General features: G+C 32.4%; 1 protein-coding gene across 4 annotated transcripts in view; it reads right to left on the bottom strand.

The window, feature by feature from the left end:
* Positions 1-7,728: 7,728 nt before the first annotated feature.
* EPHA6 (EPH receptor A6) overlaps positions 7,729-14,578 on the bottom strand; it is a 951,077-nt gene continuing 944,227 nt past the window's right edge. For all 4 annotated transcript variants that reach the window (XM_063630562.1, XM_063630563.1, XM_063630564.1 and 1 more), the window contains 2 exons: positions 11,678-11,827; positions 7,729-10,672 (listed from right to left, as the gene is read on the bottom strand). In XM_063630562.1, coding sequence (XP_063486632.1) covers positions 10,558-10,672; positions 11,678-11,827 — 265 coding nt within the window. In that variant the 3' untranslated portion in view covers positions 7,729-10,557. The remainder of the gene's footprint in view (positions 10,673-11,677; positions 11,828-14,578) is intronic.

Here is a 14,578-nt window from a genome sequence, read left to right as displayed (position 1 = left end):
CTCCACTATTTTCATAGTTGATTACCTTGTCAAGGTCATCAACAACAACAACTTCCATGTTGCTAAATCCCATGGACATTTCTTTGTTCTAATCTTGACTTCTTAAAAGCATTTAATCCAGATGAGCAACTGCATTTTCTTTTTCTCTAGCTTACTTTATACTCCATTTCTTCTGTTTAATTCTAATTATCTGCCTATTAAACATTGGAATAGCATACAGTGCAATCCTACACCTACTTCTACAGGCTTTTCCTAGGTGATTTCCAAACTTTAAATAGCATGTATATACTGATGCCTTCCAAATCTTGAAGTAGTGAATCCACCACGTTTTTGCTTGAATTACTCCAGTAGCCTCATGCGTATACCTTCTCCTCTTTTTGCCTCATTTCAGTGTACCAAGAACACTGTTCTCTACTCTCCAACACTCCAAATTTTCCTTCATTAACTATTCCCCTCTGCTTGTAATTTCATTCATTAAATTTTCCCTCTGCTCATAATGCTCTTCCCCCAAATCTTCTCATGGATGCTTCCTTCATGCTTTTCAGATATCAGTTTAAATACCATGTCCTTGGAGAAGATTTCCTCTACCTCTTAAAGGAGCCACAGTCATGCTATGTAACACTTTTAATTATAAGCACAGCACATCACTATTTCTTCATTGTGTGTCTTTATCAGTAGGTCAATTCTATGAGACAGGGACTTTGCTTGTCTTGGTCACCATGTATCCTCAGTGCTTAGAACAGGACAATGGTACATGGTAGTGTTCAACAAACAGTTGAATGGAGTGAATGGATTTACAGACAAATATATTTTAAAGGTATGTCAGTATATATATATATATATATGAAAATTTAGGAATTATACAATTTTGGACCAGTAAGGAGACATGATCTCCTTTAATTTGTTGTTGCTACGGTTATATTTGTTATATAGTTTAAAGAGGTAAACACTAAGTTTTGACTGATATTTTTTATTGTTATATTATAGATACCTTATTATTCCATTCAGTGATAGAGTGATCAAGGTTGTAAGGTGAGGAAAACGATTATTTGGTTTTCTCAAAGTTTTTTGGAAACTGAAGAAAATAAGCAGATTACTTATAAATGGAGTAGCTTTTCACTGTTGTTTGAAGCATCCTACTTGGTAAGATTTTACAAACTGAATAAGCAGTAAGTAGTGAGAAGTAACTATAAAAAATATATGTTCTTTTTTTGAATTCATAACATCCAGTGGAGAATTTTCATTTTGTATTTCCATTCATGGGAAGAGTTTGCTTTCTCTAGCAAACTTCAGGGGATATCACACTAATATTAAATAAAAGAATAATAACTTCAAAAAGAATAACTTCTAGCCACTGTGCTATGACACTTGGTTTCAACTTCTTTGAGAGTTGGAAACTTTCAAGCATAATGATACCGAATGGAAATATAGAAAATACAATGGCTCTTTTTAAAAATACTTAAAACAACTGGAAAGCGAAGGCAATCTTCTTGAAAGAATATAAGCGTTCAGAGATCAAAATATATCACACAAAATTAATATGTAAGTACTATGTTTTTAAGCATTTGAGTATGTGTAAGATTAATATAACTGCTTAAAAAGATAAATTGATGCTAAAAGACTATTGAGTAAGCTCCTTTTTTATGCATCTTGACATATACTATTTTTACATTTAATAATGGCAGGAAAAATCTCTTTATTATCCATGGGATAATTTATTAATATGTTTAAAGTGCTATGGCAGTCCAATATTCATTGTATTATTATCTGAATGTTTTGGCAAATTCTTTGATTATATATGTCTTGGAAAACAAAGGATTAATAATATGGAAATGTTAAGAATTTTGATGACTTGTTCTATTACAAAACATTTTTAAAATGAACTTTTTCCTATTTTTGATATTTTGATGAGATTTCTTTCTAATTTTATATATCAATACATATTTTAACAACTATTAGTGTACTCATTTATATTAGAGATTCCTATCCTTGAAATGCACTTTAGTTTCAAAATTACCAGTAAGAGTACTATGACATACTTTTTATTCACTCTTTTCTAACAGTTTTTAAAATGAGGTAAGTAACAACTTTAAAACAAACTCCTCTTTGTACTGTATTACCTTTAAGTGTTTTCCTTAATTTTAGTGGAACTTAGTCTGTTGCCATGTTCTGCATTCTTTCTTTGCCTCTGATTTTTTAAAAAATGAGGTTACCATTGCAGGTATGCCATAATCAGCATTTTAAGAAACAAAGACTGTTAAAAATTATTCCTTCAAAATTCAAAATTAAACTGTCAAAGTTTTCACTGTACACAAAATTAAAAATAAGTATAATTTATGTAAAATATCCCAAAGATATTTATATCCTGTATATATTCAATGTTTTTCAATGTCACAATCCAAGGTGGAATGTGATTAACAAGATGAATAATAATGTATCCAAAATCAAGCACACACCATAATCTTTATATCAAGTGTTACTCATGTTCATATTTGTTAACACTGCTCAGATATTGTGTCCTGCTCCCTCCCCAAAATGCTCCCATTTCACATTTTGATTTTTTTTACTCTAAGAGGCCTAAAAACCATAAAATTTTATCAAAGTTACATTTTTTTGGTAAGAACAAAATGGTATTTTTGCATAGTATGAATATATTAATACATTTTTCTTTGAAGACATATCTAGCATGGGAAGAAAGAGTACATTAAAATAAATTCCAAACTTCAGTGACAAACATTTATACACATTAAACCTTACTTTGCATGCAGAGCAGCAATTTTGAAAAGCCCCAATCATTGTTTATTAACTGTATATGATATTCAGCATTGTCTTAAAGATACTTTGAGGTTATTGCAGTAATAGCTCTTGATAATATACCAATGTATATTTAAACAAGTTAAATTTAACAATGAGCATATCAATCACATTGACAGAAAAAAATAGCTTGTTCAGTTACAAGTTTGTTAGCAAGTTATTGGCCATTGATTTTTGTTATAGAGCTTCTAAAGACTACAATTTTGAGCAGACTTATTTTGAAGACAAAAACAATATATAAATAAAGCATGCACAGTCAAAGAAAAACTTCCCCATGATGACTTTAATAATTATATTACTGGGTAGATGAGAATTCTAAAGATAGCAAAAGTTACTACTTTGAAAAATAAACTAATATGAAGAATTATATTATGGCTTCTCTAAGTGAATGAAGATGTGTTTAAATGTAAATTTAACAAAAGCAATTTCTATCTAAATGCATACAGTTCATCCTACAAATTACTAAAGGTAGAAAAGAGATTTTTAATTATAAAAGCAGTGGAAGAGGACATTTTACATACGGTAAAAATCTTAAAAGTGTAGTGTTTGCCCATCTTTACAAATTAGCATTCTTCTCCCTATCATGATTTTGAAAATGATATTGAGTCTTTATAGAACAGAGCCAAATTAAGACTGTTCTAAGGATGAGCTACAAATGTGGAAAAACTTGTAGAGAAATGTTCACATCAATTTGCTTCTCATGTAAGCTCATATTTAACTCATGAAACAAAGATATTTATCCTCAGTTACTAATACCTAAATATACAAATTGAATGGAATATATGAAAAATGATTCTTATATCCTTGGAGTTTTCTCTATAATAATATATTATTTTGGGATAAAGATTGTTCTCACTTCAATGAGGGATAATGAGATGGAGACCCTGTTACTAACTAAATAGGAATCCTGAATTACAGTTGTCCTCCTTTTATTATATTGTAGAGCACCCTATCTATACTTGTATCTCAGTTGTTGTGATTTGTTGAGATTATAACATTATCTAACCAAAAATGAGTTTATTATGACAAATTAAAAATGGCCAGAGGTCACAAATAATGCAGAAAATACAAGTAAGAACAGTTTTACTTGAGGGAAGATTTTCACTAATTCTGATACTTTTCTAGTTTACAACTCCTGAGAAGATTGTGTTGTTAATTTATACCTTATTTTTTAATTAACTATAGAAGCCACATCTTTATTTAACATTTAACAGCTATTTTTCCTCCTCATCTGTCAAGTGATTTTTCTTTAATACCTTTGTTATTCTTAGGAATGAATTAGTTGTGTCTAACGGTAATGGAATTCTTTGAGACTTTCTCTATAATGAAACAAATCAAAAGTTCTCCTAATGATATAGAGATTTGTTACTTTGATTAATCAGCGTGACAGTTCAAGCAAGAAGTTTTCCATGTTTTGTTTAAAAGAAAACTTTGTGGCCGGACGCGGTGGCTCACGCCTGTAATCCCACCACTTTGGGAGGCCGAGGCGGGTGGATCACAGGGTCAGGAGATCAAGACCATCCTGGCTAACACGGTGAAACTCCGCCTCTACTAAAAATACAAAAAATTAGCCGGGCGTGGTGGCGGACGACTGTAGTTCCAGCTACTAGGGAGACTGAGGCAGGAGAATGGCGTGAACCCGGGAGGCGGAGTTAGCAGTGAGCCGAGATCATGCCACTGCACTCCAGCCTGGGCAACACAGCGAGACTCTGTCTCGAAAATAAATAAATAAATAAAGGAAACTTTGCTTTCAATGGGACAGTGCAAAAATCACTTGATGTCACTGAGATATACAAACTTTGCAGTTGACAGATTCCTTTTTAAAAGGTAAAGTTTATTCATTTCCTAGTGCTTTGCCTGCCTTAGTAATTGATAAGTTTTCTCTTTTTTTCATTTTAAAATGTAATTTTGGATTGACACTGGCTACCTAAAGAAGTTCCAAATATATTGTAAAATCTCAAAAAGTAAATGCTAATAAAACAAAAACTCTTTTGAATTCAGAGCAAAGAATCCAAGTCTTTCCATTAAGCTATAAATCTTCTCATTGGGCACAGTGGCTCATGCCTGTAATCCCAGCACTTTGGGAGGCTGAGGCGGGCAGATCACCTGAGGTCGGGAGTTCGAGACCAGCCTAACCAATATGGTGAAACCCCGTCTCTACTAAAAAATAGAAAAAATTAGCCGGGCGTGGTGGCGGGCGCCTGTAGTCCCAGCTACTCGGAGAGGCTGAGGCGGGAGAATGGCGTGAACCCGGGAGGGGGAGCTTGCAGTGAGCCGAGATTGCGCCACTGCACTCCAGCCTGGGCGACAGAGCGAGACTCCGTCTCAAAAAAAAAAAAAAAAAAAAAAAAAAAAAATGATATAAATGTTATTTTTTATACATTTTATACAAACTCATTGTTAATTTGAAGCTAATTTATTACTCAGAAAAAGATGATTTGTTAAAACTACATTTTGATGACCTGTATCTTTTTCTGGATCTTTTAATTTTTTTCCAAGAATACATGTATATTATGCCACACCCACTTATAACAAAAAAAGTTAATTTTTATCCTGAGAAATCTTTGCTACATCTCATCAGTACTTTTTTTTTAACAGTAAGAAATAGATGGAGTGTTTACTTTTACACAATATAAGATGTTTCTATCATTCCACTTAGTAATATGTTATAGTCAGGAGTAATCGTCTATTTCCCCTGTTAAATGGATGGAGTTTAAAAGGATTTTATGCTACCATTGCAGTTCATACCTATTATGTTTACTAGAACCAGTGAATTAGCTTGAACAAGAGATTACTCCAGAATTGCCCTCGAAAAAAAGCTAATGTTTTCTAATAGGAGGCACCTTTGAGGTAGTGAATCCATATACGAACTGATAGGTATGCTACCAGACAATAAAAATCTGTGACTCCTGAAGAGGATCAACTGTTAACGAGAGAAACTGTTTTAGAGAACCCAGGAAGTATGCTCCCCCCTGCCAGAGGGATTATGGGGTGTTTGGGAAGAATACTATGAGAATTTGAGGTCCAAAATATTTCTTTCCATTTGAATTGGAATTGCAAATCCAATTCGCACTGGACGAAGATCCTATTTATTTCTGTATATTCTATGGAAAGTGCTATCCCCCAGTGACATGGCAACCATAGCAAACATAGCAAATAAAGCTCTAAATTTTAATAATGAGAGTTACTTGAAAGCAATGACAGCACAGCCAAACTCATCTTTGTAGTAAAATTTTGTGCATATAGGAGATATTCCGTAGATATTTGTTAAGCTGAATTAGATAAAATCTATACTGTCTTTGCGGAACATTATAACGATTGAAAAATTGTTGAAAATGTTGCTTATAAAAGCCAAAAGTTAGGTGACTTCAGTACCTTATATTCTGGTGGGAGAATACCATCCATTTAACCCAGTGTACTCCTCTACCTTTTGGAGTCTTCATATTAAAAAATATTAAAATATTTGTTGATTGAATGTAAAGTAATATGAGTCTCTTCTACTTCATAGGATTTGAGATTGGAAAAGTTAAGATGCTCATACTAAAAGAAGTGATACATATGCTTCAAATCTCTTTGATATATAGAGACATGGACACCAACTGTGAGTTTGTAATAACAGATATTGATCTTAAAATACTAATTTTTAAAAATATTAATAATAAACTTCCTTAGTTAAAGCAATTGAAAAGGATCATCATCATCCATTTCAAAATTACTTTCCAAAAAACTTGATTTCAAGTTAAGGAAAAGCCAGAACCCATATCCTCTGTGAGCACAAATGTTCTCAATTATGTGATAGAACCCAAAATATTATAGCTTTTGCAACATCCCCCTGCCCCAAGCCTCTTCTAAGGAAATCTATACAATCTTTTTAGATTTGTTGTGCTACCTTTTTTATGCTGATCGAGATAATGTGCGGCGTGATAGAAGCTGAGAAAGGAATAAAGAGAGAGGATGGGGGAATGAAAAACAGGGCTAAGAAAGTTTTAGAAAATTTAATAAAAGAGGAGAAAAGAAAGAACTAGTACAGTGAAAATTGTGAAATGAGAGATTTAACTGACTGCCTTGTAGAGCAGAAATTTGGTAGGAAAAGACACCAAAACATATTTTTAAGAAATGTGGTTCGGTGATAAGTAAAATAATTCATTCTTTACCATCTCTTCTGAAGAGCTTCTTTAGAGCCTTTGCTTTTCAAGGATCGGATTTGGATTTGTTTTCCATTCACGGGCTGAGATAGGTTTTAAAGCTGTTGCTGGAAGGCAGTTTTATTCAGGTTATACTTTGATAGATTTTAAAGACCAATGCAGAGTGAAATAAGATGTCTTATTTTGATATGGAATGTAGAACATTTATCACCAGTTACAAATCATTGCAAAAGTGCTATAATTCTTGATTCGTGTCAAACCACAAAAATTTTGCAATTTGATTGCTTTTTAAAATGATTTAAATACTTTATCTCTCTCCTTGATTGTACATTGTTTTTACATTTTTTCCAAATATGCCTTCTACTATGAGATAATGAGTTCACTATAGACTGAAAATCGACCATCTAGAAAATAAAATGAAAATGATTTTTTGACTGTCTGGTTTTAAAATCCAAAACACCCCCTCAGTAGCATAGATCTAGACATTTAAAATAAAGTAGGCATATGAGTCTATATGCATATTTTAGGTATCAAAGATTATTCCTGAAGACTTGTGATTTATGGAAGTTACTTATTTTCTTTATATAATTAAGTTTTATGTTTTGCATATTAAACAGATTTAATTACCTAAAATGTACACTAGTAAGTCTCAAAATGTTTCATGTAAAATTCTCAAATGAATTTGGCATTTTAACTGTTAATATTCCTGAATATTATAATATTCCTGGGATCATGGGGTCCATGATTGGTAGGCAGTAAATAGATATCCTTATATTTTAATGTTTCTGTTTAATGTTGCACATGTTTCAGTCTTGCCGTAACCATAATGAAGTTCAAAGTTACATTTAAAATTATCATGCTTACCATTCTGAAAAACAAAAATATAATTTAAAAGGAATTTTGAAGGAGACATGGGGTGAGAGACAAAGCAAAAAGGTAGTTTTATGATACTATAAAAAGATGTTAGGGAAAGAAAAAATAAGTACAAATTAACCAGATGTAGAATAGGATCATCAGACATTTAAAAAAAAAAATTCTTAATAGACACCTTTAATCTTGTAATCACTGAATGCTCATCCCATAGAAGTTTAAATAACTTAATAGAATTTATTTCAAGGTACACAGATGGTGCTGACAGAGTCCTGTGGAAGACCATATTATTCTATTCCTTATTTTTCTAAATACCTTTTTTGTATTATAAAAATAAATATATGATTAATAAATTTAATCTGTTTTACATCTGTTCTTATTTAATATACATTTGAAGATAGGTAAATATGGAAATTTTGTATTTCTTCTAAATGTATCCAGATTTGTGTAAATGTATCAAGCAAACTGCAGATAGTCTATGAGTGATGCACAACCATGCAGGTTGATGGCTGGAAAATGTGGCTAGCTGTATCTGGCACACTTACTTAAACAGTGATGATTTTCCCATCGCCCCCTACCTTTTTTTGTATATTTTAAGAAACATCTAAAGACTCTTCCTTCTAGCTTTGCTTTACACATTTGTTTTGAAATGAGAAGGATTAAGCTGTGGTAGGGAAAAATCAGGAGATAAGTCAGCAAAAGAAAATATGTAGAAGGGTCTAGTATAATGGGACAATCAACAAAATCTAAATATAAGAAAAAATGGCCAGGCGCGGTGGTTCACGCCTGTAATCTCAGCACTTTGGGAGGCTGAGGCAGGCAGATCACCTGAGGTCAGGAGTTCGAGCAGCCTGGCCAACATGGTGAAACCCTGTCTCTACTAAAAATACAAAAATTAGCCGAGAGTGGTGGCAGGTGCCTATAATCCCAGCTACTCAGGAGGCGGAGGCAGGAGAATCGCTTGAACCCAGGAGGCAGAGGTTGCAGTGAGCCAAGATCGCACCATTGCACTCCAGCCTGGGCAACAAGAGCAAAACGCCTCCGTCTCAAAAACAAATAAACAAACAAACAAACAAAAACAAAAACAAAAAACCAAAACAGGGTCCTTTATTTAAAAAAAAAAAACCACTACTATGACAAAAAATGAATTTAGATAGGAATTTGAGAATGTGGGTAGGTAGGGCACCATTATCACTGAGATCCAACAAAAGCTAATTTATTAAATCAGCATCTTTAGACAACCTACTCTGTTTTTTTCTGTCAACACATTTTACTTACTCTTCCACCTAAAACAGTCTTCATTTTTTTAGTTTTACAGGGAGCAGCTGATTTTATAATTTAATTTGTTCATAAGATATAGCACTATTTTGATAAGCCAACTCAGCTTAAATCACTTAAAATATGTATTTACCTTTTTTTAAGCCTCTCAGAAGATTATGACAACAACACAGCTGTGTTCTCATTTTTATGTAACTGTATGTTGGACCCAGGTTGACACACTATGCTCATGTGTAAGATCTGTTTATATACTCTTTGGAGTATTCATACTTATTTCTTAGAAGGTTTGGAAAAGATCTCAGCATGTTCATGTAACTTATTTTTGCAAAGAAAACATAAAAATGCTTCAACTTGCAAAATGCACCAATACCAAATGATCAGCTAAGTCTGTTTATTGTCTTGGACCACCATGTATCTATCATAAAGTTCTGTTTAAATTAAATTAATAATTTTACATTAAATCTAAGGGTATAATCTAATGTATTTTATTCAAAGCAATTCTACTGAGAATGACTAATTTTCTCAGTGCTTTGATAATTGCTTTTGCAAACTTGTGACAATGCACAAAGGAAATAGTCATGGATTTATCCCAAGCTTTTCTCTATGAAAGCCATTAGATCAATGAAGTCACTCTTGGTCTTTCCAGGAGCAGTCTTCATAAGGTAGTGGAGAAATATACTACAGTTAGTAAAAAAAAATAAAAAATAAAAATAAATAAAATTAGAGGTGAAAAGCCTTTAAACTACCAACTGCTATGAAATATGTATGACATTATAAAGTTAATTTTTAAAAAATTGACAAACCCAGCCTCAGAAGATTTATAAACACAGTATTTTTTTCTCCCTCCCTAATAACCCCCTTCTCACCATAGTCATACCTCACAAAAATTCATTACATGATATCACTGGTCATTTCTGCAAATAATTCTAACAATATCAGGCACCAACAGTTAAACTATTAAAAAATAAAGTAACAATACAACCAATAGAGCTGAATATAATTATCTAAAAATGAAACATTTATGTCAGTTTGGAAGCTACTTGATCACAAAACATGAAAGAAAGGTCAACTAGTTCTTTCTCATCTACCATCGCACTCTACATACATCACTAAGGAAGCCCCACCTGGATAAATTTCTTTAGGTTAAGTCCGTGAACACTTCCCATATACGGCTTATACAAAATTACACATCCCTGCTGAGTTATTTACCATTGCGTAGCCATAATCTGCAGTGGGCCAGCGTTTTATCTGCAGGTTATTCAGAGCGGATTTATGTAGCATGATTTTAAAATCCTGGTTGGAAGCATAAACATAAGGTGTGTGCCTATAGTCTGAACAGAAGACTGCAGTTTGTGAAGTGATGTTTGGAGAATCAGAAGAGAGAGTAGTAGAGAGGATATCGTTCATTTTAGAAATGCTGAGGCACAAAACACAGGTGCTTGTGGTAGTTTCATACATGAAATCCCTTCTCTTGTATGTGCATCATGTGTAAACGTAAAGTCTGTATGCTGCTGACTATTCGTCTCTGGTGTCCAATGAGTATGACTCCAATTCTTCTAATGTCACTGAGAGAAAGAAGAGAGAAAGAGTGAGAGCGAGAGTGAGAGCAAGAAAGAGAGAGAGAGACAGAATATGAACACTTAGATCTGATAAGCATGCAAGATAAAATGAATATTTAAATATATTAAATAAGCACGCTGCCACAGTTTCCAAAAATAGTGTAGCTTACTTGTTAAGCAGAGATTTAAATGAGCAGCAAAAGTTTGTTTCTTTTTTTCCTTTTCTCTGGATCCACAGAATACATAAAGTTAATCTCAGACGTAATAATATATATTTTTCAATTTTATATACAGATACTTACGTAATACTCAGCTATTTCATAGGCGTAAATGCTAGATAATTTAGGTAATGATATACATTTGCAACGGTATTAGCAAAATGGTGATTATGTAGGATGGAAGGTATAATATGAACTCCATTTGATTTCTCATGGATTTTTGATATCTGGAAAAAAATGCCCTTAGGTTGTACTGTATGAAATTGCCATTACTGTCTTAAAACAATGGCGATTTAATATGGTTCAACCTAACCATTTAGTCTTTTAAGCACATGTTAAATATTTTCATTGCATGTCGGCAAAAGACAATCTTTGAGATAGTGGAAAATGGTTGACCATTATAATATCTAGGAGGAGCTCTGAAAATGACATGATAATATTGCATTAATTTGATGAAGGTAATAGAAACTGATTATGCAATATTAATATATGTGAGTAATAATTTGCCAAGGTAAAATTAAGTTGACATAAAGTCTATGATTTGGATGAGAGTAACATGCATTTTAGAAAACATTTAAAATATTTTAAATAGCTATTTGAATTAAATATATTCTTTGAAAGAATAATAGCTAAAAGTGTAGTGTCCAACTTCCACTAGAATGATAGTCAGAAATGGTGAGGAAAGACTTGGAAATTACCTACTAGCCTAAGGAAAGGTGTTCTTGATACAGCATTTGAACTTATAATCCCCAGCAGGACATCTCATTACAGTAATAACCCTAGTATCACTTACTCAATGCTCATTCTTGAAATCAGGTCAAAAGTTGTAAACCCTGCTGCCACGAAGTTATTTTTGTATTGCCCCATCTTTATAGAATCTAGCCAGTCACCAACTGTGACAAACAAAGGATATTCCGGAACTTCACCAGGGGAATCTGGCATTCTGTAAGAAAACAAAACAAAACAAAACAAAACAAAACACGGAAAGCATTTAAAAGCCAAATAAAGCACAAATCATAGAACTTTATTTTTACTTTTATGATATTCTTACATCTACTGTTTTTATTCTCCACTTAAAAGCCTCTGATTTTCTATCTTATTCAAATCAGTCACTTTAAAAAATTATTTATCAAATCAGTGACTTATCTGGTGGAACACTTTTGTCTTTTTGTGCTTTTTGCTATGACTGGGACTTATACTGATCTTTTTTCTTTTTAATTTCTTTATGATGGATCTTGAGAGAACTCACATCTTGCTATCCCTCTTCTTCTTATATTTTTTTCTCTTGCATAAAATTTTGTTTTGAAACTTAAGGAATAGCCCATCCCTTATCCCCACAAGGAGAGTAGCCACAGGATGTTCATTCTTCCTGTATGACCTACCCCTGAATCCATGTCCTTTTCTACATTTGCTGTGATAGTTCTTCCCCTTCTTATGGTGAATTCATTGATCAAACTTCCATTTATCTGTTCCCAAACATTCAATAATAATTTATCATTTGTTAAAACGTAATTTTTATTGTCATAGAGTTCAGTTGCATGAATAAGATTTACACACATACAAGCTAGGGTAATGTCCCCAAAGCACAGATATTAGTAAGGCACAAAACAACACAAAATCAATGTTAGGTTGGGTTAAGAAGAAAATGGATCTTAAAGGCAATGATATAGCAATCTTTATTTTTGTTTCTCAGATCTGATGCAAGGGGCAGTATAAAGGTATTACTTTGGAAAGGCTAGGGATACATGTGCTTATATATACATTACATACACATATTTACATGCAATATATATGAAGTAGTTATATATAATAGCTTAAGTCAGAGAGAATAAAAACAGAATTAATCTTATAAATTATGGTAAAAGTAACTCAGAATTGTGTATTAAGCCATTCTGACAATAAATTGTATTAGTTTCTTTACATAATTACATAAAAATACACATTAAAATATTTTGCATGTTTTAAAAAATACTTGGTGGTAAAAGTGCTTTTATAGCAATAAATGTGTTACAAAAGCTCTAGGGTAATAAATATATCATTTAAAGAATTTTTAGATCTGTAATTTATATTAACTAGTAAAGCAGTAACAATCTTAAAAAAAATTTAGTGTTTGAGTGAAATCGATATATTCTAAGTAATGAAAAACTTCCTTATTGGAAGTGGATCACTGAGTTATTTTTATTGGAATATTGAAGTTAGTTCAACTTTCATTTACTTTGTTTTTAAAGTCCTTTTATAAAGTTAAAGAATGAAAGAATCTACAAAGACAATTAGAGCCATAGATTTTAATGTTCATATTTGGACTATTTTATCAAAATGTTTTTACCATTCACATTTGAACTACTTCAGCTTTAACTAGCAATTGATAAACTATGAGCACACATGATTAAACCATGTGAAGTAAGAATTCCCCTACTGTGAAGCAGAAGGGCATATACATGCTATATAACCCTGGTATTGTTCTACTAATAATATGGGAATTAGGTCCTAAGGTTGATACTTAAGGTAAAAACTGAAATTCCCTAACCGTCAAAATTACCCTTAAAAATCCTTTAAATCACCCTAAAGTCACCAGGACCCGAGTCTTTTAGGAGCACAAGTTGTATATGGTACAACTCCTGAAGATTCTGAAAGGTGCCCTTGGAAGGCCTAGAATTCATTTATTTGGTTTTCCTTTTATTACTACATTGACCTACCTTTTTCTAAACTAAGGTCTAGCTGAAGGTGGAGGTGGGGTGAACAGAGATTACAGGGTGGGGTTGTACTCTTTATATATGATTGGAATTAACATAAAGTAAACGCATATACCTTGTGATTGATTACACTGTAGTCAATATTGGGTCTGGTTATCCATAACAGTCACTTCTGTCCTTTTTAACCCTACTCAATTCTATTGCATTTCCAATTTGGAGGCTGTTAAGCTGCATTCTTTTTTCCTGTACTACAGATTGCAATGTTATTTTGATTGTGGGCTGTTTCATTTTAATTAACATCAAAATGATTCATGATTTGACCTAAAACAAAGATCAGTCATGTTCAAAGATTGGAAAGCTATCATAGCATCTACCAACAAATACTTGAATTGTTGCTGTATTTACTCAAAGTTTCCCAGAGGCATTTATGTTAATGAATATTATCAAACAAAAATTCATATGTAAAATACAAAACAATAAAGGTCTTCATGGCAAAAATAGTGAAGCAGATTTTTAAGTTGTAGCATTTCTCAGAGTTTTCACTGCTCTAATGTGCATTGTAAATATGTAAGATAATTCAGAATAGTTTCTACATTATTTTTCTAAATTATTTGACCAGTTTCAGGGGATATACCATACTTCACTGACCAAGTTTAAATATCAAAATGACCAGGATATCCTTGTTGCTTGTTAACATAAATAAAACCGCATGTTAGAAAATTGAGTGTCCTATTTCAAAACAACATGACTCTCATGTCTTTTAAATACTTGTCAAAGTAGTTTGTTAAAACCGAACAAAATTAAAAGAATGTATTAAAGTGACTTTCCCTTCATACTCCTATGCCATTCTCGATGCACCAACATAGTCAGATGACTTCTACTTCTTTCTCCTGAGATAACACTGGAATAACTCTTGAAATTTCACAATTTCATATATTTGGTGAGTGGAAATGTAACTTGCTAATTTTATGTCCTTAGTATAAAAGGTCATGGAAGGACAT

Source organism: Symphalangus syndactylus, chromosome 21 (genome assembly GCF_028878055.3).
Source record: "Symphalangus syndactylus isolate Jambi chromosome 21, NHGRI_mSymSyn1-v2.1_pri, whole genome shotgun sequence".
NCBI classification, from domain to species: Eukaryota; Metazoa; Chordata; class Mammalia; order Primates; family Hylobatidae; genus Symphalangus; species Symphalangus syndactylus.
This window is presented reverse-complemented; position numbering and strand designations above follow the sequence as displayed.